This window comes from Macaca thibetana, chromosome 1, assembly GCF_024542745.1.
Source record: "Macaca thibetana thibetana isolate TM-01 chromosome 1, ASM2454274v1, whole genome shotgun sequence".
Lineage (NCBI taxonomy): Eukaryota > Metazoa > Chordata > Mammalia > Primates > Cercopithecidae > Macaca > Macaca thibetana.
Window position 1 is genome coordinate 152,026,910 of NC_065578.1, and position 25,115 is coordinate 152,052,024.

The 25,115-nt window shown below is 40.8% G+C and overlaps 2 protein-coding genes across 3 annotated transcripts in view; both read left to right on the forward strand.

Moving 5' to 3' along the window:
* The window catches only part of LOC126948846 (cuticle collagen 2-like), a 940,772-nt gene that overhangs the window by 63,815 nt on the left and 851,842 nt on the right, over nucleotides 1-25,115 (forward strand). The gene's annotated exons all lie outside the window — the stretch shown is intronic.
* KCNH1 (potassium voltage-gated channel subfamily H member 1) overlaps nucleotides 1-25,115 on the forward strand; it is a 452,445-nt gene that overhangs the window by 24,404 nt on the left and 402,926 nt on the right. For both annotated transcript variants that reach the window (XM_050781032.1, XM_050781040.1), the window contains exons 2-4: nucleotides 1,881-2,004; nucleotides 5,648-5,754; nucleotides 19,235-19,363. In XM_050781032.1, the coding sequence (XP_050636989.1) occupies nucleotides 1,881-2,004; nucleotides 5,648-5,754; nucleotides 19,235-19,363 (360 nt within the window). The remainder of the gene's footprint in view (nucleotides 1-1,880; nucleotides 2,005-5,647; nucleotides 5,755-19,234; nucleotides 19,364-25,115) is intronic.

Sequence of the window (25,115 nt, forward strand, 5' to 3'; positions counted from 1 at the left end):
TTCAAGACCCTTCCCAGTCTAGTCTCCAGTTACTTATCCTGCCACTCTTCCTGGCTGCCTTTTGTCTACCCTAGCCTGCGCTGTGTTCCGTGCTGCCATGCCTTTGCCCACGCTGGATCCTCTGCCTGGAATGTTCTCTTCCTCTCACACCCTCTTGAGTTCACGAAGACAGTGATCATATTTTAATTTCTATATCTATTGTTTTTGTATTATCTGTGCCAGTTACATATTAGGCATTCAAAAAGTTTAAATAAATCTTACTCATCCTTTTAGACTAGAGCAAATTCAAATATTATCCCCTCTAAGATACAGCCCTTTACCTCTCTCAGAGTTCATTGTTTTCTTACCTGTTTCTTTAGTTAGTTGTGGACATATCTATTTGTCTTGCTAAGTTCCTTGAGCGCAGGGACTGTTTCTTATCAATCTGGAGACCTCCAGGGTCTTGCATTGTGCTTGGCACCTGTTGGCACTCAAGAGCAATTTATGTATATATGGGACAGATGGAGGGAAGGACTGGTTGTAGATTTTCATTGAAAGCATATTTATAAAAATAGTAGCTTTATAGATTCACCTCATAAATATTGTGTTTTCTGTTCCTTTTAAATAGATCAAAGCATTCTCAATAATAGATTGCCATGTTTAGTAATTCCTCCTCCTTCACCCTCCTCTGTAAGATCATGGCTCACCACAACCCTTAGCTCCTCAGACACTGTCTTCTTCCAAGTCTTTTGTCTTCAGTGGTGTCTGTATGAAGTGGAATCATTTTCCCAAGCCTGCCAAATCAAGTATAAACTCATCTAAGAAGAGTGCAGAAGCCTATCTGAAGGGTTGGCTACCCATATTGTGAAAAAACTGTAAATGCTTTCAATTAAATCATGATATAATATATCACTCTTATTTCACTCTATGTAGTATGTGTATCTACAGACACACACATACATACACAATACCCTCTCCAGTTTACAACTAAAGAAGGATGTTTGTATTCTTTCTTTTTTTGGAGGGTGGGGAAGTGCATGGGTCTTCTGTGGAAAGGAAGGGCCAAACTTAAATAATGATTACATTTAAGTTCTGGATGTTATTTGCTTAATTGAAATGCTTGAAAAGAAAGGAAGCACAGTTGATTTCCTGAGCATAAAAAGTATTGATGACTGATTTTCAAAAATGTGGGAAGTAGTGAGAATACACTAAACTGGCCAAACACAGACAGCTCTGTGGCTGCATTTCAAAATCAGCAAGAATTTCAAAATTAGCAAGAAGGTCCTGTTGTGTGGGCATCTTGATCAGCCTCTAAAAGCTCTAGTATTAAGAGAGTCTAGTTACTATTCCTTACCAAGGGAAGGGTTCCATGGTGGTATGTGTGTCCATGAGGCAGTGCTCAGCCTCCTTCCTGTACCTTCCTGAGATGCCCCCTAGGTCGGGCAAATCCTAGTTAGGGTCAAGAAGGCAAATTTTTAGCCTCTGGCCAAAAGACTGAAAAGGCTAAGATGCTGGACAGAGCTCAGAATAAATTACTTTTGGGCTCTCTCTTGCTCTGTATTATTGGTATACCTTCACTGGGATGAAAAATTAGGACTTAAATATGTCTCATGGGAATCCACTGGATTTCTGCAGGATTCGTTGGTTTGGTTAGGTACGCTTTCTTTTCTAACTTGTTTTTGGAGTACAGTGACCTAAGTTAGCACTTGCATTCAAAATATTCACTTCTAAAACAATGTTGTTTTGTATTCCTTACAGGGCCACATTCCTGTTCAAAAGTCTCTGTTTTGGAGGGAAACAGAAATATCTGGATTGCTTGACATTATTTATGTCCTCATTGAATCTCAACTAATGTGTTGCCTCATGTGCCCTTTTTTCCCTTCTTTTTTTTTTTTTAACAGATACTAATTTTGTGTTGGGGAATGCTCAGATAGTGGACTGGCCTATTGTGTACAGCAATGATGGATTTTGCAAGCTCTCTGGCTATCACAGGGCAGAAGTGATGCAAAAAAGCAGCACCTGCAGGTATTTATGTTTGGGGTTGTTCTGCTGAACAATCTATTATGGTATCTTTTGGAAAAAGAAAGTGGCTTACTGCATTTGGGAATTGCCTTTACCTCATTCAGTGTGTATTCAGAGGAAAATTTATTGCCATATCATCTCTAGTTCATGTACTATACTGGGAAAATCAAAGCAGATATAAAACATAGTTCCCACAACTGACAAACTTGCAGTCACTAAGATGGGAGAAAACCCAGAAGAACTCAGGAAAACCATTCTGTCTATAAAATGTGAACTCAAAAGTTATGGCATTTTAGATTAAATTAAATGTGAAAGTTAGAGGCTCAAATACAGTGAAATGAAATTTTAGATGATTAGAACAATTTTTAAAAATTTGTGAGCATTTTAGAAGAGTAACTACAATGTTGGAGACAAGAGCCTTGTTCCTAGAGCTTTTCTTCAGTCAAAATTCTTTTTTGTTTTGAGATGGCTTCTTGCTTTGTTGCCCAGACTGGAGTGCAGTGGTGTGATCTTGGCTCACTGCAACCTCTGCCTCCTGGGTTCAAGCAATTCTCCTGATTCAGCCTCCTGAGTAGCTGGGATTACAGCCGTGTGCCACCACACCCGGCTAATTTTTTATTTTTATTTTTATTTTTAGTAGAGACAGGGTTTCACCATGTTGGCCAGGCTGGTCTCGAACTCCTGACCTTAGGTGATCTGCCCGCCTTGGCCTCCCAAAGTGCTGGATTATAGGCATGAGCCCCCACACCTGGCCTCAGCCAGATTTTTTTACTTCAGAAAAAGATGAGAGAACCAATATTTTGTTGCCTTCTAATTCATGCTATTACCTCTCTCTCTCTCTGAACTCTTAGCAAATTGTACTAACAGTGAAGCTGGTATATTTTTACAGGGTTTCTAACCAAGCAGTGTCCTTGGGCCGTGGTGTTAGAAAAGCTCTTTTAAAGCATCTTCCAGGTGTTGAGCCAGACATACAGCCTGGATCCTGCCAGACATTCCCCTGCTGTGCCCTGGCAAGGTCTTGGCCCACCATAGCCTTTTGGCTCCTCTCAGTCTCTGCCTTCTTCCGTCTTCTGTCTTCAGTGGTGTTTGCATGAAGTGGAATCATTCATGCCAAATGAAGAAACAAACTCATCTATGAAGAGTGGAGAAAGCTGTCTGACCAAGCATAGTCTTCTGTTTTCAGAAGTTGCATTTTTACTTGCTAAGTCAGCCATGTCACTTTACATTATTTTAAAATAAAACAGTCTTCTAAAATAAAATAAATGTCTGAGCTCATAAGAAGGAAGTATCAAATGTTTTGAAAATATTTCCACTTTCTTAAATCTTAGATTTTGGGGACTGAGAAATGGAAAATTGAAGATTTTTCCCCCTGACTGTTCAAGGGTTTAGAAATTATAATTCTTAATATAATAGAATTATCTTATATTCTTTGTGTGCTGTTATCCTCTAAAGTATTTATAGATCTGCTTATCTGCATCTACATCTCTATCTGTACTGCACATATATAATCAGAACAATTTCAGAGACGTAGCTTCACTTTTTAGTGGGACTTGAACAGCCTTTCCTTACCTTTCTTCTTATTGGCTATAATCAGACACTTTAAGGAAATCAGATAAAATAACTTGCTAATTTAGCCAGCTTTTTTTTTATGCACAGTTCTCAGCAACTTATTGAATTACCCGAAGGTATCCCTTCTCTATAAATAAACATACCTTTGTGCTAGCTATGTTCCTGATAGCTCAGGAGTCTCTTTTACTTATTTTGTGCATTGTAAGCATTTGCAATCTAAGATCCAGATAAAGGACACTTAGAACTACTGGTAATCTACAGCTTGAAAAAGTACATAAGACGAATGAAAACTGGGTGTAATTATGGCACTTCATTTATTTGAAGATTCAACTTTACAGAGATTTCTTTTACCTTGTTAAGGAAATTGCTAGCATATATACCATCACTTCATTTAAATGGAGGTCACTTATACAGAAAATTAATTCACAAAGAGAAAGAGGAAAAATCCTCTTATTCTTAGGCAGGGCTCAATTAGTCTTGATCTATTCTTCTTTCTAGAGATAATTCAACAAGCTCAGTTTTCCATTTCCTGGCTTACAGACGAAGAGTACAACCCCAAAGCAGAGTACATAAGGACAACCACAGATAATCACATTCCTCAGAGGACTGGGAAGGGACATAAAATAACAACTGTGACACAGAATTCACAAAGTCAACAGCTAGGACTCTTTTCTTATTGGGTGCCAGAATTTGGAAGCCTGTAGTAAGCCCAGGGTTGTTCCAGTATCAAGCTAAGCATAGTGCTTGACTTGGTGGTTCAGTTTTAGATCAGAAATTGCACTTGATAACCTCTGAGGTTCTTTGTAGCTCTGAAACTCTATGTTTCTGTGATTCAAGTCATCAAAAAAGGTTAGATTATATTGACTTTACAGTAACATTCAGGAACCCATGCCAGTTTGTGCATTACCTGACTTGAGGAGTGATCATTGCTGCTCTTTCTTGTTATTGCAGTCTGCAGGCCTGGGGTGGGCAGGGGAAATGCTTGCTGGGCCCATGGGCAGCCTTTGTCAGAGAACTGGACATTCCAGCCCCATTGAAAGATGTTTTTTCCCCCTTTCTCTGGCATTTTGTTAGTCTCCTGTGCCATTATTTATTCCACTTAACTGGAAGTATATCCTGTTCCCAGAGGCACAAACCATAATTTTTAGACCAGATTCAGTGTGGGGCCCAGGTAAATAGACAGTCCTGGCGATTTTCTTGCTTCTGGTGAGAACTAGTGTTAGTAGGTAGACCTTCAACTCTTCTGAGGTTTTCTCTAACACATTACATGTACATTTAAATAAATGAATTTATTTTGCTGAGAACTAGAAAAGGAAAAAAATCTATGGTCTAAACTTACCCAGCCATCTTTACCAGGAAGTCTCCCAGAGTTGTATTTCTAAAATGAAATCTGATCATGTTTCTCCTTTGCTTAAAACCCTCCCGTGTGCTCCCATTGCTTTCAAGATAAAGATTAAATTACTTCCCATGGCTTATAATGCCGTGGTCTCCTCCATGATCTTGCCTCTGTTTACTTCTCTATATTATCTGTTGCAAATTTCCCTCTCATTGTCTATATTTCAATCATACTGAAATGAACTATAATCAGGGTCTGGAATTAATCTGACTGTCACCTCTGTGCCTTTGCAGTTGCTTGTCTTTTGTTTGGAATGTTTTTCTCCTTCTTTCTCTCAGCCATTTTCCCTCCTTCCTGCCCTTAGACCTAATTGTCCTTACTTTTGGGACGCATTCTCTGATCAACCAGGGAGTGCACTGTGCCTATTCTGTGTGTTCTGTAATTCATTATGTGTGCTTGCCATTGTGGCAGTGATCACACTGTTCTCTAATCCACTGTTTTCTGATGTACTGTTTTATGGTGTGTATCTCTCATTAGACTGTTAGTTTTTTGGAGGCAATGAAAAAGTCTTATTCAGAGTTGAATCAGTAAATTTTTTTAAGTTAGTTAATGTTTTCGTTGTGTGTGTGTGTGTGTTCCACAGTACATAGCACAGTGCTGAATATAGAACAGATATTTAACATATGGTTGTAGAATAATGAATACTTGTTAATCTAACTTGAGTTCTTTGGTTGTTTGCAGTTTTATGTATGGGGAGCTGACTGATAAAGACACGATTGAAAAAGTACGGCAAACATTTGAAAACTATGAGATGAATTCCTTTGAAATTTTAATGTACAAGAAGAACAGTGAGTATTGAGACCATTCTGAACTATATCTTTTTATGTGTTTGAAATAGTAAAACATCTCTTCCTGTGTTGCTGTCTTGGTTTTTCTTCTCTCCCATCAGGTAAATGCTGTTACTTGAAGCCATTGTGTATGTTGGGATGAATGATACAGAGTGATCAGTTACACTGTTTCTCACAGGAACATTTGATGAGGTTCTTGTCACTAATTAAGACTTCTTCATCTATGTTGTTGTTGCTAAGAGTTAGTGTTTTTTCCTACTGGTTTACATATGGTGAGTTGCTAGCTTAAGGCGCTTGTAGACTTTTTAAAAAGGGAGGCACAAGATGGGACAGAAATTCTGTCCAGTTCATCTTTGTATCTATCTTCCACAGCACTTAGCACATTAGTGGGTGCCTAATTAAGAGCTTCTAAATAAAAGTTTGTCCCCAGTATTAAGAGCAATACATTGTTAATTTGTATTTGTTTGTGGCTACAATTACTTCCACAAAGTATGTTAATGAGGTATTAGGTCAATAGCCATACAGAAGTATAAAACTTGCTCTTCCCTTAGGAGGTTTCCTGTTGGAGATTAGCTGTATTAGAAGTAGGGAAAGTAGGGTATATGGGCCTAGCAAGGCTGCATGGGTGTTAATAGTGGTTTGTTTCTGTTTTTTAAAAACACTAGTTTTGTAAGAAGTCCTGTTCCTTATATGTAGGATTGACTGGTAGGAAATTGATTCAATTGAACAATTCTGGGGTGGTCCTTATGGCACATGAGGATAACTGTTTAATTTGGTGGCATTTAGGTTTGAGTGATATGTTTTGCCCTGGAAAGTAAAGGGCATGTGTTGTTTTTATCTGGGAGCAGCTGGGACTTTTTTCAGGTCTGGGGTATTGGAGTAGGTGACTGAGATTACTGTTTGCTTGGTAGTCTGTGCCGATACTGGTCTGAGAGATTAGCACTGGCCATCCACAAGCCCGAGAGGGTTGTTACCAAAGCTTTCACACTGGACTTGTTGCCTTGCTCCAATTCACTCCCTCTGCTGGCAGATCTAGTTCCCACCCCACTATTAGCTAGGAAAGGAACGAAGGGAAAGACTGTGGAGGGCTGTATGCCAGTGTTTCCACTATGGGGGAACACGACTCAACTCAAAGCAACAGCTCTTACCAGAAGCATACCAACAGCGGAAAGACATGTTCTGCACATGTGTCATAAGCTAATGGAATAAGTTAAAAGTTTACCACTTTGGCAGCACTAATGATTCACTTGCCATTCGTTTCAGTGAGCATGTGCCCCAGAGTGAGTCTGAGATGCGACAGGGCAATCTGCCTTCTCCTAGCTGTCTCTGAGGCTGAAGATCCTGTATTATGAGTATCTCACTATGCTGAAAGTGATTGATTCTGATATTTGAAGTTCTGTACTTTAGGTAGACATGAACTACCCAGGTAAACCAACTAGATCAAATGATGGCCGACCAAAGAATCAGCATTTCTTCCCTTCCTGAAGTTTGTGGTAGGTTTATTGATAGTCTCCAAAGTGGCATATCAACCTGGGCATCAGGCTCTACTTTATGGGTGATATTAAAGCATTTTCAAGAGTAATTATGATCATATACAATTTTCACCCTAGCTTTTACCTTTAGAAAATAAACTTTGTGTAAGGCATGACTGTATTTTAAAATGTGGATTCTTTAAGCGCTGTGAAATAGGCACAACTGAAAGTTAATTCCTCATCCGAGGTCATGTAGCACCAGGGCTAGTTTCCACTGTTTGCTCCATGGCCATTCTTAGTTTTATTGTGGGTACAAGGCAGGGCTAACACATAAGGTCATGCAGGCTATACCCTCTTAGGGGGAAGTGGAAATCAACTTGTGATTTCCTTGCTTAGTTCTCCATGGACCATGGTCTGGAATTGCATCTGTGCTGAGGAAGGAGTTTCTCTTTCTAATTCACACAAAGATGCCTAGTGGGTCAGCAGGGGCTCTGGACAAAGCTAAACTTGTACATATAACATGAACCATGAAACTAAGGAAATGATGAAGATAATGTTTTCTTCCTAGGACCTGCCCACTACCTCCAAATCCCACCCTCTCTTGAGGAATTAAGAACCTTTAACTTATTTGTTAAGCCTGGAAATTATACAGTTGGACTGGATTCTCTCTCTCTCTGTGTATGTGTTTTTTCCAATAGCTTTTTATTGACCTACAACCCTATGGCAGACAGTAGGCTCGCTGCTAGGGATGCAAATATGAAGAGACAGACACAATGTCTGCTCTTACAGCATCTGTAGGGGAAGGGGCAGCATCCATGGAACAGAGCCGTAAGTGCTTTGATGGTGACACCACATAGGTGGCTCACAACTCCAACTTAGGGGGTCAGGGAAGGAAGTCTTCCTAACAGACATTAAGTGCCATGCAGAAACTGGAAGGATAGAGGGGAGTTAGACAAAGATCAGGGCCAAGAGTATCCCAGGCTGAATGCATGTGAAGAGGGCTGCAGCAGAGAGAGAGCACTGAGGGTTCAAGAGACACAAACCCATGCTTCTTCAACTTTGACATGCATAAGAACTCACCAGTGAATGGAAATGTGTATTTCTATGCCGAGGGTCTAGCAAAGGATCTGCGGTTCTGCTTCCAGGTGATGCCGATGCTGCAATTCCAGATAGCAACAAGAAACAGATCACACTTGGAGTAACAAGGACAGAAAGAGCTGCAATGAAGACTGGCTTCCATGCCAACAGGGTGCATCTCTTTCAGAGCTCTACCCCTTGCACCCAGCCCAGTGCCTGACACATAGAAAGTGCTCCACCCAAACTCATGGAGTAAATAAATATATGAATAGATGAGGGGCCAGGCGCAGTGACTCACGCCTATAATCCCAGCACTTTGGGAGGCCGAGGTGGGTGGATCACTTGAGGTCAGGAGTTTGAGACCAGCTTGGCCAACATGGTGAAACCCCATCTACTAAAATACAAAAATTAGCTGGGTGTGGTGGCGGGTGCCTGTAATCCCAGCTACTTGGGAGGGTGAGGCAGGAGAATTGCTCGAACTCCAGAGGCAGAGGTTGCAGTGAGCTGAGATTGTGCCACTGCTCTTCAGCCTGGGTGACAGAGAGACTCTGTCTCCAAAATGTGTGTGTGTGTCTGTGTGTGTGTGTATATATATATAAAAACATATAAATACATGAGAAGTAATACGAGGTTGGAGAGGCTAGGAAGGGCTAGTCACACAGCCAAGTTAAATCGTTTAGAATCTGTCTTAAAAGCGGCAGTGGTAGAGAAGGCGGTGGAGGTGAGGGGTGTTGAGGGATTTTAAGCAGGGTGAGTATGTCTTCAGATTCCATTTTAGAAAGATGGCTCTAAGCCGAGGAGTGGTGGCTCACGCCTGTAATCCCAGCTACTTGGAGGCTGAGGGGGGAGGATCGTTTGAGCCCAGAAGTTTGAATCTGACCTGGGAAACATAGCAAAACCCTTCTAAAAAAGAAATGAAAAGAAATATGGCTCCAGCTAGAGCGTGGAGATGGAATACAGCTTAGTGAGCAGGAGGTAGAGGAGCTGTTAGGAATCCCTCTGACAGCAAAATGATAGTGGCCTGGTCAGGCCAGTGAATGCCTGGAAGAGGCATTCAAACTGACAGGTGTCCAGGGGGCTATGGAGGAGATGAGCGCAGGGCCTTTGTCAGTGGTGTCCTGTGATGGGCTCCTCCCTTAGTTTGGGAGCCCCAGGCGGAGCCCAGGAAGTAGGAAGCCCCGCGTTAGGTGTCTGGCCTGGCTGGGAGCCGGCATTGAGGAGTGAGGAGGTGAATGTTTGCTGAGTTACTTTGAAAGGAACCTGATATTTACCAAGAAACAAGAGAGAAACAACATGTTGTGGTGCAAAGTGAGGGCATCAGAGCCAGGGAGTGAGCAGGAAGAGAGGAGTCCACTGGGAATGGAAAAGGGGCGGAGGGGAGGAAGGAGGGTTTCATGTTTCTTTTCACCTCTGTGGAGGTAGAGTTTGCTTCTACTTTGAAACTTTTGCTTCTACTTTGAAACTTCGCTGTTCAATAGAGTAAAACATTCAGCATTTTAAAGCAATATAGAGTTCCATGAGGTAAAAGTTCTTCTTGTTGAGATTTTAAAAAGTGAAATATCGCTATCTTAAAGCATATATTTTCTCTGATTTTTAAATTAATGCATTTTTACCATGATGAATGCATGCAAAAAATTTAAAGAAAAAAACCCCCAACAGACTCAGAGAAGTACTATTATACTATTAACTTTTTGGTGTGTTTCCTTTTTGTTTTTGTCTGTGTACATTTTACATAATGGAGATTTTGACATGTATACAATTTAAAAATCATATGTTTATTTAGTCTTTATCACAAAAATATCCCCATTATTAAAATTTCTCATAAATATAATTTAGAAAGAATTTTATTAATGTTTCCTCTATTATTATTTATGAGGCTCAATTTTCATTATTGAAAACAATGCTGAGGTAAAAATTGTTATACAAATGTATTTTGTTGACATTATGAAATATTTCCTAGAAGTTGAGAATTGCTGTGTCAAGGAATATGAACTAAGGTTTCTGAGACATTTTGCCAAATAGCTTTCCAGAAGGACTGAACCCATTTCCAAGTCCTCATACAGAATGTGAGTGTCTGACTCATTATGCCTCACCAGCATTGAATAGCATAATTTTTAAATTGTCAAATTGCCCACAATTTTTTTTGTTTAATGAGCTTTTTAATGCTAGTGAGATTGAAGTATTTTTTTCCTATTTATTATCCATTTAAAATTACCCTTTTAAATGTTAATTGTTCGGATTCTTTGCCTATATATCCTATTTAATTATAGGGATTTTCCCACTCAATTTTACAAGCTTTTAATACATTGTTTTAGTTCTCTGTTTCCCAGTCTCATTCTCTAGGGTTTGCAAGGACAACTTTGTAGAAAGGATCTGTCATGCGCATCCATGTGAAGAGACCATCAAACGGGCTTTGTGTGAGCAACATGGCTGTTTATTTCACCTGGGTGCAGGCGGGCTGAGTCCGAAAAGAGAGTCAGCAAAGGGAGTTGAGGGTGGGGCCATTTTATAGGATTTGGGTAGGTAAAGGAAAATTACAGTCAAAGGGGGTTTGTTCTCTGGCGGGCAGGAGTGGGGGTCACAGGGTGCTCAGTGCGGGAGCTTTTTGAGCCAGCATGAACCAGGAAAAGGAATTTCACAAGATAATGTCATCACTTAAGGCAAGGACGGGCCATTTTCACTTCTTTTGTAGTGGAATGTCATCAGTTAAGGCGGGGCAGGGCATTTGCACTTCTTTTGTGATTCTTCAGTTACTTCAGGCCATCTGGGCGTATACGTGCAAGTCACAGGGGATGCGATGGCTTGGCTTGGGCTCAGAGGCCTGACAGGATCTTCTATTGATAAGCATTAATATTTGTCCTATCTTTTGGGGAGTTGACAGTAATTAGCAGAAGGCTTCATGGTGTGGTTTGGAATGAGTGGAATTCATTACATATGTTGAAGGATGGATTATTTGAAAGATTTCTATCTATTGGCTATTTGGAAAACCTGGCATTTCTGGAGTGCTATATATTTCATATTGTTACTTGCCTCATGTTTAGTATGCTGTATGATTTCCTTTTCTTTCTTTCTTTCTTTTCTTTCTTTCCTTCTTTCCTTCTTTCTTTCCTTTCTTCCTTTCTTTCCTTCCTTTCCTTCCTTCCTTTCTTTCCTTCCTTCCTTTCTTTCCTTTCTTCCCTTTCTTTCTTTCCTTCCTTCCTTTCTTTCCTTTCTTCCCTTTCTTTCCTTCCTTCCTTTCCTTCCTTCCTTTCCTTTCTTCCTCTCCTTCCTTCCTCTCCTTTCCCTTCCCTCCCTCCTTCCTCCCCTTCCCTCCCCTCCCCTCCCCTCTCCTCTCTTCTTTCGGTGACGTGATCTCACCTCACTGCAACCTCTGCATCCCAGGCTCCAGCCACCCAAGTACCTGGGACTATAGGCAGGCACCATCATGCTCAGCTCATTTTTTTGGGTATTTTTGTAGAATTGGGGTTTCACCATGTTGGCCAGGCTGGTCTTCACCTCCTAGCTCAAGCCATCTACCCATCTCTACCTCCCAGGTCGAGATTACAGGCATGAGCCACCATGCCTGGCCTGATTTTCTTACATCAATAACAGTTGTCATTAATGAAGTCATTCAGTAAATATTCATGTGTTCACTCCTGTGCTACTCAATTAATTTTTCAATTTTTCAAACAAGAAAATCCAGAAGTATTAACCCTGAATAAAAGCAGTCAGTACCTCCTCTGGACAGCACTCCCCCAACGTGTGACTCCACAGTTTGTGGTGTGGCTAGTGGCCTGGAATCTGGGAGCTCTGGATCAGCTTCCCACTCAGAGAAGCCCAGGGAAAGGCATCTGACAGCATTTCTGCTGAGCCAGCAAGGAGAAGCTGCTGGCCAAGTACACATTGATTACCTACTGTAGGCTCAGCACTGTGCCAGACCCAGTGGGCCACAGAGATATAGATGTAAGAAACAGACTGTGCCTTTGAGGAGGTTACAGTCTAGTTGTGGAGACAAATCTAATAGGCAAAGCAATCATATTTTACTTATTTGCTGAATGGGTTACCTTTTATTTATTCAATGGTAGGAGCTGCTTATATGTAATGAATGTTGATCGTAAATCATAGACATATTGAAAAACATTCTTCTCCAAACATTTTTTCTTTTAACTTCTTAAACTTTTTTTTTTTTTTAACCATTTAGAAGTGAACAAGTTTTGTGTCAATGTTTTCCTTTTTGGTTCCGAGTTTTATATAATGCTTAGGAAGTTCTCCTTACCTAAACAATAAAAATATGCCTCCGTTGTTCCTTTTGGTACCTTTATAGTTGTGTTAAAATATTTAGAATATTAAACCATTTAGAATTTATTTTTATATATTATGTGAAGCAACAATCTCACTTATTTTCCACATTGCTTATTCAGCTGTCCTGTTACTATTTATTAAATAATCCAGCTCTTCCTTTCTGATTTGAAATACCCTTTTCTTTATATGCTAAGGTCTCACACATATGTGGATTTGTTTCTGTCTTCTTCTCTAGGAACCCTCTAGTAATTTATTAGCTATGTGAGTTTGTCTAGGATACTTGCCTACTTGGATTCCCACATTTGAAATGAGAACAATATCATAGTAGCTATTCTACATTATAGAGTCATTGTGAGAAGTAAACCACAATGTTTCAGGATCTGACCCCATTGTAAGTACTCAATGAATATTATTTTTATTGTTTTTCTTTTGAGGCCTGTGCCAGTGACTCTTAATTACTGTAGTAGGCAGTCCCTGTTATTATTTTTCTTTCTAATAATTTCAAATATTTATTGGCCATGCGTACACCTTAATTTTTCTGTTTGAATTGAATTTTAATTCATCAGAGTCAGAGAAAAACAAATACAAAAACATGATTGAAATTGCATTAGAGAGAGAGATATATATTAGAGACAGAGGTTTGACATCTTATAAAATGGAATCTTATCTACAAACAATTTAACTCTCTCCATTTATTTAGGTCTTGTTTTATGCTTATCATGCAATTTTAATTATGTTGAGGCTTAAGTATTGATTTTCCTAGTTTTGCCCTTGTTATATATGAGACTGGCCCTCTTTCCTCAAAACAGGCAGAGGCAGCTTCAGAGTTTTGTTAAACACTTTGAAATACTTCCTGTTTTTAAGTCATTCAAACAGCCATGTGAAATGAGGTTGGGCATTTCCATCTTACAGGTGAGAAATTTAAAAGGAAGGAAGAAAGGAAAGTGATAGTTTTGGGGCCAGGCATGGTGGCTTACGCCTGTAATCATAGCACTTTGGGAGGCCGAGGCGGGCAGATCACGTGAAGTCAGGAGTTCAAGACTAGCTTGGCCAACATGGCAAAACCCCATCTCTACTAAAAATACAAAAATTAGCCGGTGCGGTGGTGGGCATCTGTAATCCCAGCTACTCAGGAGGCTGAGGCAGGAGAATCGCTTGAACCCAGGAGGCGGAAGTTGCAGGAAGCTGAGATTGTGCCACTGCACTCCAGGCTAGGCAATAGAGTGAGACTCCATCTCAAAAAAAAATAAATAAATAAATAAATAAATAAAAAAGAAAGAAAGTGATAGTTTTAAACACCTATGTATCAGACATGTGGGTATTTTTACTTTATTTTAAGTAACTCTGTTATCCCCATTTTACAAATGAAGAGTCTGATGGTGAGAGAAGTTAAACTGATGCGGCCAAGGCTCCCAATAACTGAAGATACAGGGCTCAAACTCAGGGGTTGGGACTCAGTAGCAGATGTTCTAATGGCCGGTGGCCATTACATTTCTCTGGTGCTGTCTCATCCTCTCTGTACTTGTAATTCATCTCCATAAAGTTGACCCCAGACCAATTGTTCTATTTCCCGGCACAGGCTACCATCCCCAAGTCTAGTTTCTGGACCTATTAGAGTGCAGCCCTTCCCAAAAGCCAATCACAGTGGCTTGGTCTGTTCCATTGCTGTTGAATATGGTCTGGATGCCCAGATGCCTGATTACAGAGAGTACTTGGGAGGAAGCCCAGGGTAGAAAGAAGATTGATGGAGGCCAAAAATTCTCTCATATATCTGAGCCTTGCTGTTTTGTTATCTGACTGCCAAGGCTGAGGAACCTCAAAGCCAGGTTAGGTTGTCAGGTTCATTACTACATGACCTAAGGGAGCTACATAAGGGATGAAAATCAGAGTGATCTAAAAAGGCTGACCTGGAACTGCCCTCCCATTGGACATCCTCATCTTGGAAAGAGCCTCCTTCCCAGCAGCAGCAGCAGCCTCTGCCATCAGTAGGGTTGTCAGGTGCTATGTTGTTCCTGGGTTTGTACATATATCTTTCTTTAATAAAGGATTTAACATTGACACTTTGTCCTTTTTGCAGTAGGACATCAAATGCTTACTTTTCTCAGTTTTTCCATAGTAGTACTTGGGTAAGGAGGCAGAAATTTTACTTCTTCCTGATTTTTTATGTACGTATGTGAATATTTGCATTTATTGCCTCTCTAGCATCTTGATGGAATGGATTCTGCTGTAGAATTTGGGTTCTAGGAGAGACCCCTGTAGGCTACTTGCTCCAAGTTCTGTCTGCAGGAAAGTCAATGTCTGAATGGAGCCAAAGGATTCCTGAATATCCTTGGAGGGTAGAAGGGAAACTGGCTTGAGTGGGGTCCAGGTTCCAGATGGTTCACATTCACTTGAAGCAACTGTTTCACATATTAAATCTTTAAGTTATATTTCATTAAATAAAAATCCTTTGCTGTTAAGTGGAAAAGGTTGAAATAGTAGTCTGTACCACCTAGGAGGGACTTACGTTCTCTTCTGAAAGAATTCCAGAAGTGAAAACTTAAGCCTGTTCTACTCACTTTCCTAGACTGTTTGGGTAGTGATAATTCGGGACTGAAAACACTGGGTGTAGGATTTATTTTTTTTAATTTAGCATTCCTAGAGCATCTACCCCACCAAGGCTGTTGTGCAACTCCATGACGGCACTCCCTGGAGTGGAGTGATGCAATGGCTTCACATGACCCTGTGCATAATACTGCATTGAATGCCAGGAAGTAGGGGTGCCGGTGGTAAGACAGAGGAAGTAGATCAGGTCTCTCGCCCTTGGAGTGTATTATGATCTATTTAAAGAAAAAGTCCTTAGCTGTTAAGCTTTGAGGGGGCCAGTACGTAACACTTAACTTCCCTGTCCATGATCAGAACCAATTGAGAGATAAAGGAATCAGGCCAATATAGCAGGGGTCCCCAGTTCCCAGGCCACAGACTGCTACCAGTCCGTGGCCTGTTAGGAACTGGGCTATATAGCAGGAGGTGAGTGGCAGCTGACCGAGCATTACCACCTGAGCTCCACCTCCTATCAGATCAGCGGTGGCATTAGATTATCACAGAAGCGCGAACCCTATTGTGAACTGTGTATGTGAGGTTGCCTGCTCCTTGTGAGAATCTAATGCCTGATGATCTGAGGTGGAACAGTTTAATCTTGAAATCATCCTCCCACCCTGGTCCATGGAAAAATTGTGTTCCATGAAACTGGTCCCTGGTGCCAAAAAGGTTGGGGACTCCTGCAATAGAGGATAAGATATCACTTTTGTGACTAATGAAGCTGATCCTGGGGAATGTAGTTTTTACCTGTGGGCAAGTGAGTTTCTAAAAGTGAAACCTAGAATCAGACAGAGTTACCTGTAAGTCACAGGTAGTACTGGAGAACTGCAGGCTTTTCCTCTTACCAGCCATCCTTCCTGCCTTTTGCCTTTCCCACTTTATAGGGTAGGGGAGCAAAGCAGAGAAGGGGCCAAGCTACACATATCCAGCTCTTGTCTCCCAGATTACCAGCCAACCCAGGAAAAAGGCCCAGAGTGTTACACTGCAAGATGTTCTTCCACAGAGAAACACCAGATCAGGAAAAAGGAGGTCCTTTCCCTTAAAAAGTCCCTATATTTAACTCAAGATGAACGCTAAGGCACTATGTCCTGATTGTATGAATTTTTGTTATAAGATATATATTTAGATACTGAAAAGGAATGGTCAGAGTAGTATGTGTTTAATTAGGGAACATGGCCGGGTGCAGTGGCTCACGCCTGTAATCCCAGCACTTTGGGAGGCTGAGGCAGGAGAATCACCTGAGGTCAGGAGTTCAAGACCAGCTTGGCCAACATGTGAAACCCCATCTCTACTAAAAATACAAAAATTAGCCAGGTGTGGTGGCATGCACCTGTAGTCCCAGCTACCCAGGAGGCTGAGGCAGGGGAATCTCTTGAATCCAGGACGTGGAGGTTGCAGTGAGCCAAGATCGTGCAACTGTACTACGGCCTGGGTGACAGAGAGACACACTTTAAACAAATGGACCTGTTAAGTGGGGAGAGTTCATTCATGGTAAGCTTGAGCTGTGGACAAATGAAAAAGACCTCCCAATACAACTAATACAATGGTTTTCATGATCTTGGAAATGTGGCTTAGTGTCATCCACACCTGTAGTCATAAATGAAACATAAAGAATGAGCAAGTTCCCAGGCATCAGGCCCAGCCGGTGCAGTGCAGTGATGGGCTACAGGGCTATAGCTGGGAGGGGAGGGTTCTGGAGATTCTAGGAGCAGGCATCATGAGTGGGTTCCTGTCACCTGATTTATTACTAATTGGTCAAATTAGTAATACATTTGTCAAATTAGTAATAAATCAGGTGACAGGAACCCACACACAATGTGCTCCAGCCTGGGCAACAGAGAGACATAGTTTAAACAAATTCACCTATTAAGTGGGGAGTAATTAGTGGTATTTTCTGGTTTATCATCTGAAAAAATGCTTAAATTTTTTTTTAGAGCAAAAAATTTTTTTTTGATTTGTGTTTTTGCCTTAATGGAGAGGGTACAATTGAGAGCTGTGAGGATATAAATGTAATTGCTGTGACACTTTTGAGTTTTCTGTTGCTTAATTGAAAATGGTTTAAAATCCTGCAGATTCTGAGAAAAAACTGGGAGAAACAGTAATACATACTTCCAAAAACAGTGAACAATTCAGAGGTCATATTCTTAACTTTGAAATGCTATTTGTGATTTTCATATGGTAGAGTTTTCTTTCAAAACACTTCTTAAGGTGACATTATAATCTGTTGGTATTTGCAGAACACCTAGAAACTGGCAGCTGAAAATTACACAAAGAGAATGGAAAGAAGATGAAAATTAACTATAGCGGAATACATAGATAATCAAGATTTAAGGAGAACACATTTCCATTGGATCTACTTGCTGCCTGTTTGTGCATTTCAGGGTTATTACTACTGACATGTGAATAGGTGGTATAGTTAAATCTCTGAAGTAGTTGTTGTCAAGCTAGATTGGCTAACTAAGCCTAATGTTAATCAGAGATGTCTGTCTGTCCCTGGTGTACAGTACAGAGTTTGATGTGATTGTGGACAGAGAAAGCCAGGTGACCTCTTGAGGATCTATTTTCATCTCCAAGATTCAGTGAGTTGTCTGCTCTCTATCTCACAAAATAACATATGTAAAATGCTGAGCACAGTGCTGGCTACATAGGAAACTATTACTTAGCATGGGGAAATAGCTACTTTATTTTGATTTGCAAATGGTTATAAAATAGTATGCAAAGTATTATGCCAGTTATGCAAAATTCAACAAATAGTTATTCAGTTCTTCTAGATGCTGTTGTAGGAGCCAGAATATAAGAACTAGGAAGAAAAGAACATAGGATTGCTTTGTGTCTCATTTAATTTTGTATCATAGAATAAATTGGTGCTTCTTGCTGTGATGTCTTCTATGGCTAGAAAATATTTATTTATTTTCCTTAATTATTTTTGGGAAGCCAGCGAGTGACTATGCAGATATTTGACTGTTGATACCTGAGTGGGTACCCTCTCCAAGAAGCCAGTCAGAATAGCCCTGCCTGCCTCCTTCTGTGAATGAAGACAGAGCTTAGGAAGAACTCATTTATCCTCCACTGTACCTCAGGAACAAGGATTGATATTGAAACACATTCATTGAGCTTCCTATGGCACGAATGTGATCGAAGCCCAAACCTGCTTGGAATCCTTCTTTTCTGGAGAGCTTTGTACGGGGGAATTATTGTGGTGTTCCTTTCCTTCTTCAATGGCTTGTCATTTACCATTGCATTGGATCTCTTAGATTTTTATTTTAAGGAGAGGGATGTAGAAATACAGTTTCTGGGTTGGACGCAGTGGCTCATGCCTGTAATCCCAGCACTGTGGGAGGCCAAGGTGGTCGGATCACTGGAGGTTGAGAGTTCGAGACCACCCTGGCCACCTCTACTAAAAATACAAAAATTACCCGGGCGTGGTGGTGGGTGCCTGTAATCCCAGCTACCTCGGGAGGCTGAGGCGGGAGAATCACTTGAATCCGGGAGGCAGAGGTTACAGTGAGCCGAGATTGCACCATTGTACTCCAGCCTGAGAGTCTAAAAAAAAAAAGAAATATAGTTTCTGGCCCATGTGTGATTGGTCATATGAGTCAAATTGGTGGATTCCTAAACTGGATTTTGACCCTGGGATCCTTTAGCAATGGATGAAGTTTGAAATTTGAGTTGGCATGGTCTGCTGGCCATGGTTGGCAGGGCCTATCTTGGCCCCTACTCTTTACTGTCTACTATGTGGTCTAAGGTAAGTCTTTAGGTCTTTGTACCTAAGTTTCTTCCATAAGATCAGGTGGGGTTTTCAACCTATTTCCTAATTGTTTTACAAGTTAAGAGATCTGCACTTAGAAAATTAGTTGAACAGGAGAAATCCCTTACTGAATAGTCACTGTGAAAGTTTTTATTCCAGCAAGAAAAAACATTTATGGTGTGATAATAACCCAGGACTTGAAGGAATAAGACCATTTGAAAAATGAATTAATATTTGTACCTATTCATTCCCAAGTCTTTGCTTCTATAGCCCCTCAAATGAGAATGCAAATTACTGACCAACCTTTTGATATTCCTTTCAGGGACACCTGTGTGGTTCTTTGTGAAAATTGCTCCAATTCGAAACGAACAGGATAAAGTGGTTTTATTTCTTTGCACTTTCAGTGACATAACAGCTTTCAAACAGCCAATTGAGGATGATTCATGTAAAGGTTTGTAATTCTCACTTGTACAGATACATTTATGCCTTTTTTGTCTTTAGTGTGGCTCTCATTACAGAGAATTTGTGGTTGTCAAGGCAATCAATTTACAAACCTCAAGATTCTAACTTTAATTTGTATGGAGCAAAGCACTGTGTCATTCCAGAGTGTATCCAGGGAGGAGAAGGGGAGAAAAAACACTTTGTTTACGAAAGCATTTCAATCAATTTCATACCTTTAATAATTAACCCTTTCCGATATTAGTTAGGCAGAAGAAGATAGTTTGGGAACTCTAGTATCATCAGAATCTTTTTAAGTTTTCACATAACAAATGTCAGTCATACAAATGGGGTGGTCTATGGCTACATTCATCTGCTTTATATATAAACTTTCTTAGATTTGACTGAATTCTAGCACTTCAAGATTGTTACAGCAGACTTTAGCACATCTTTGTGTCTGTGGTTGATTAAGTCTGTGACTGGTTAATTCATTTGGAACATGACATTAATGAAGCCAGGTCCTGAGTAACATTTCTATATGGGTCATTTAATTAGCTATGTGATCACAGATTTTAGCACTCATCTCAGCCATATCATATGCATGTATTGTTTGCATAACATAGGGGACCCAGGAAAGGAGATGGCTCAGGGTTTCTGCAACAACTGTATCCCTGAAGAGGTTCAGCTCATCAGGACATAAAAAAGATGGCAAGTTAGTCCCAGAGGTTTTGGATTAGGGGGTGACATAGAACCTCTTTCACATCCCTCGTTCATAGCTTACACTCAAGATAACCAAGAGGCTAGGAGTTTTTTCATGTTGCAGTGCTACCTGGCTCTGTGGTTGATTTTTCAGCTCTGCTGGCGAACTCTGCTCCTTGTGGACGTAGCAAAGAGGTGAGAGCGGAGTCCAGGGGAGAGTTAAACTGAGACATATTATTTTTGATGTGACAAAATTTTTGTTGTTAAATGAGCATGATAGGAGGAAATAAAAAGCATTATGTGGATGCTCTCTCAAGGGCTGTGTCCTCTGAGGGTATTTAAAATCCTGGCACATTTAGCCACTCACATTTATGGAGTTCTGAGCACAGTACTGTGAATACCAGTGCATCCTATTTTTTTAAAACTGTCTGATAGCTCACTAACTCAATTTCAGCTTGCCTTTTGGTTTTAAGACTGCGGCAGATGCAGTCTCTCAACCAGCGTTTCAGCCACCTGAGTCTCCCTTTGCTTACAGATACATGATTGCCCGATTTCTAGTTTCTAATTTGAAGATTTCTCAGTGCAGTAGCTATTTCGTGGCAGTGGGTTCACTCATGATTAAGTATCATCTTGTTACCATATAGAAAGGCCAGTTGCTTTTTTAACCTAATAAACTCAAAAGTAGTATTTTGAAGGCAATTGAATATTTTTACATTTATTTTTGCAATTTTTCTCTTAAAAATTTATGTGATTTGGTTGAATCAAAATGTTTTTTTTTTTATTACCACTGGAACATTCGTAGGTGATGTGCTGTTATTATTTAGTAGGAAAAGCATACCTAACAGAATGCTCCGTACCTGGCATGTAGGTGCCTGCATTTGATGCTCATGAAACCTAAAGAGGGATAAATCAGGGTGATGTAGGTTTATTTTCCAGGAATAAAATGCTCCACTTCATTTAACCTGCCTCAATGGTGCATTTCTCTGTTGATAAGAGTTTTGGTATATACACATACATACTTACAGACACTCATGAGGACATACACACACATTTACTCTGTTTCTTCTTAGCTGAGGGGACCAGATATTAATTGTTTTTGTCAGTGAAATAAATAGGAGTAACTTCTGGCTGGATTCATAAAAATTTGACACACACACACGTTAGCCCTCGATGTAGGAATCCTGCTAGTAGACCACGCTTAATGTCTCCTCAAAGACATGGCTTTATAAGCCTGTCAATTTCAAATGCCATGGCAGATATGTTCAGACCTTCCCACTTGCCATGTCATTGTGCCCCTGGCCCACTGTGGTTTGGTGGTCTGCTTAGGACAAGTCAAACTTTGTATCAGTGCGCTTATGATGGAAGCACATGATCATTCTCTAGGCCTTGTTATTTTAATTCTATAAACTGCAATTTTTGCTACAGGGATCAAGTCTAGATCCTAGAAAATATGCTGCCATGTGGCTGGATTATCTCCTGGCTTGACATTTCTTCTTGGATGTACTCTCAGCAGCTTCTTTCCGGGAGACCAGCTGGGTTTTCAGTATAGCACCTTAGTCACCATTAAGAATCTTGAGTCTTGCTGACTTAGGCTTGTTTAGAATTCACTTTGGAGATGAAATGGAAATGTGGATAATCTAAAACTCCAGAAAATTCCCAGATAATTGCTCTTTGGCATAGCCCCATGGGATGTTTTCCCACCACCATATTAGCCTTTTAAATCGGTTGTGTTCAAATTGTCTTTAAAATTACTTTGTTTTCTCAGATCATGTAGTACCTAATTTGGGGACTTGGGGCTGGGGTGGGTACATCCTGATAGTGATGCAAGAAGCCAGTTTGTGCCCCCAATTTTCCCACAAATCACCCGCAAAGGGTCCAACACATGGGATAATTGACAGTAGCCTATTTCAGGATCTGACACAAAGTAACTTCTCTTCTACCCAGAGCCTCAGGCAGAGGGGATGGGTCCTGGAAATGCTTTCAGAGTCCCCTCTGTCATTTGGTGTACCAGTTCTCACCGTCCTTTTTATGAGCTAGGTAGGCCTCTGACTTCCTCATCTTCACTTTGCTCTCTGTCTTTTGACAGTAATTCTCTTACTCTCTGACAAATAGTGCCCACGGATGGCATGGAGCAGGGAATGAAAGTCAAGTTAGGTTTGCTGTTTGCTAACAGTTCTGGGTGTGTGTGTGTGTGTGTGTGTGTGTGTGTGTGTGTGTGTGTGTATGCTTAAAGGCTGAATGAGAGAGTAGGTAGGAATTCCTGCCTAAAATGAGAATCTGTGATGCTCCAGTGATTTCATTTGTTCCTTATCTCTTGCTTTTTCTTTTGTTGTAGATAATTGGGAGTAGGCTGTGGGATATGTTTCTGTCACGTTCTCTCTTCTGAGTCAGGAGGGTTGGGCAAATGAGTATAGAATTAGAGTGTAAAGCTCAGAATTTTCTCTCTTTACATTGCTCACCAAAGGATGAGTCAGTCCTCTTGTTTTCTCTATTATCCTACCAACTAATGTCATATTAAAGGAGCAAATTCATTTTCAAAGATTCACTTGTTTACTTCTAAATTCAGAGTTAAACTTAAGGCAAATGCAGACAACAAAAGGAATGCAAAACTTTGGAGTAGGTTTCTAAGAGCCAGAGATTTAGAATATTGCAGGATGAAGGCTCTGGCAAACTGTTGTAACTGTTCACCCTTCTCCATGTATCTTCATGCTGGACATGGGAGAAATAGTAATAGACACAAGTCGCAGGCCCCACCCCCCTTCAATGTTAACATTTTATGTCTCCGCCCTTAGGCTGATGGGAAAGTGACGATTTAGTGACTGCTACTTGAAGAAGCCGTTCTAGATTTTTGGTGCTTTGTACATTGGTAAGGAAAAGATTGTGGGAGGAGACTTGAGGACGCTTAGGCAGTGGTCCACACTGACTCTCCATGCTGTACCCTGTGTTGACTATTCTCTGCTGGATGTTTGGATTATGCTATCAACTCCTTCTGAATTTCTGACCCTGTATCTCAGGATAAGGCTGTCCTCTGTCTTTTTTGGTACCCCTGGACTTACTCTCAGAGGAATTGGAATTCTAACTCATCCCAGCACCATCTCTTCTGGCCTGAAAAAGAAAGATTCAGGCTCATTGGTGGCTCAGCTAAGTTGACACCCACCAGCCATTGTCGGGTCAAGACAGGGTAAAAGCCATTTCTCCATTCCTGAGAATGGAGAAAAGACCCAGTAAATACCTTTTAGCTGATTGCTAGATTGTCTACTGTGTTCCTCTCCTTTTGTCTTTTTTCTTTCTATACTCTTCCTCTTCTGCTCCTGCCCACTTCCCCTCTCATTTTCCTGATCATGTATGGTTTCAATTTTCTCATGGCATCCACAGCTCTGCTATGCCTAACTTGCTGGTGACATTTGTGATGGAACTGGAAGAATCCTGGGCCAGGGGTTTCTTCATTTGAGCACTATTCAGTGTTGAACTTACAAGTGGGATGGAATTGGAGGAGTGGGTGCAGAAATGCCTGGCAAAAGAGAGGCACAGAAATACCCCCTAAAACTGAAGAGAGTTTGTGAAATGGGCTGCCTATCCTTTGGGACCTTATATCTATTGCAAATCCAGACAGAAGTAGGGTGATGAGAGAAAAAATATTTGTTCTTTATTTGTCCAATACACCTATTGTATTCACCTGTTGGGTGCCTGGCCTCATGCTAGGTGCTGGACACAAGGAAATGCCTGCGATAGAGCCTCTGAGTCTATTTGGGAGAAGGCATAGGCAGGTAAGCAAATAAAACAGTAAAGCGCAGTCAATGATCTAATATATGCCTGCCTAAAGCAAGTTGGGGTTCAATACAGGAAGCAGGTAAGCCTGCTAGGGGTAGGCCAGTATCCTTCCTTGAAGGACAACAATGAATCATGTGGAAAGTGACTGTCTGACTTCCCCTGAGCAAGACCATTTTGAGCTAAGTTCGGTTTGGGTTGTCCCCTCCCATTTGGCCTTTTGGACAATAGGAGTTTCACTTTCTTCAGAAATGATTCTTCTGATGGGTCTGCTGTAAGGGACATTGTTGGTCCAAATTGTATGTATTATCTTCCACCAAATTGGTTTGCTCTTCATATGTTTTTAATCTCCTTGAATAGCTGTCACCCCAGTTGTCACCCAAACCAGAAACTCAGGAGCCACCTAGGTTGCTTTTTCTTTTCCTCTATAGCTATTTTTTTCAGAGTCCTGACTCTGTAGCTGCCCTCAAGTCTCCCCTTGACCCCGGCCCAGGCCGCAGCATTGGTCTAGGTCCACATGGTCTCTTGCCTGTTGTCCTAACATACTTCTATCTGTCTTTTTTTTTTTTTTTTTTTTTTTCCCAGCCCACTATCCACTTTGTTGTTCTGTTCATTTAAAATGCAAATTGGCATGTGTATCTCCCTCCTCACCACATTTAAAGTCCTTCAGTGGCTCTCAGTGGGTTTCAGGATGAAGTTCAAGGTTCTTAACTTACCTTGTAGGTTTTTACTGTCCAGGTTCTTCTTGGTTTGGCCCCTACCAACCTCTTTAGCATCATCTCAGGACATGCCTGGCATCCCCCTCCCACTTATAAGCCATGGCCCTTCATCCAGCCATTCCGAATGTCTTGTTCTTCACTGACATATTACCCTGTTTTATAATTTTCTGCCTTTGTAGGTGCTGTTCCTTCTGTGTGGGATGTCTTTCTTTCCTTAAGTCTACCTAATTCCTACTCATTGTTTAAAACTTTGCTCTAGTGCCATTTCCTTCAGGAAACTTGCTTTGTCTCCCCCGCCTGGATTAGGTATATGCCTTCTTTTGACAGTCTTGGCCATAGCATTCTGTACTCATCCCTGTCATAGAACTTAGTTCACTATGTCATGATTTCATAATTGTCAGTCTTCCCTGCTAGAGTGTGTGCTCTCTGAGGCCAGAATCTGTGTCTTATTCATGTTAATGTCTCTAGTATCTAGTACCATACCTGGTACCTAGTAATTATGTTTATAGAATTAACACATGAGTGATTGAATCTATTTTTTCATCTGGCGAGGCATGATTGCCATTATAAAGTATCTAT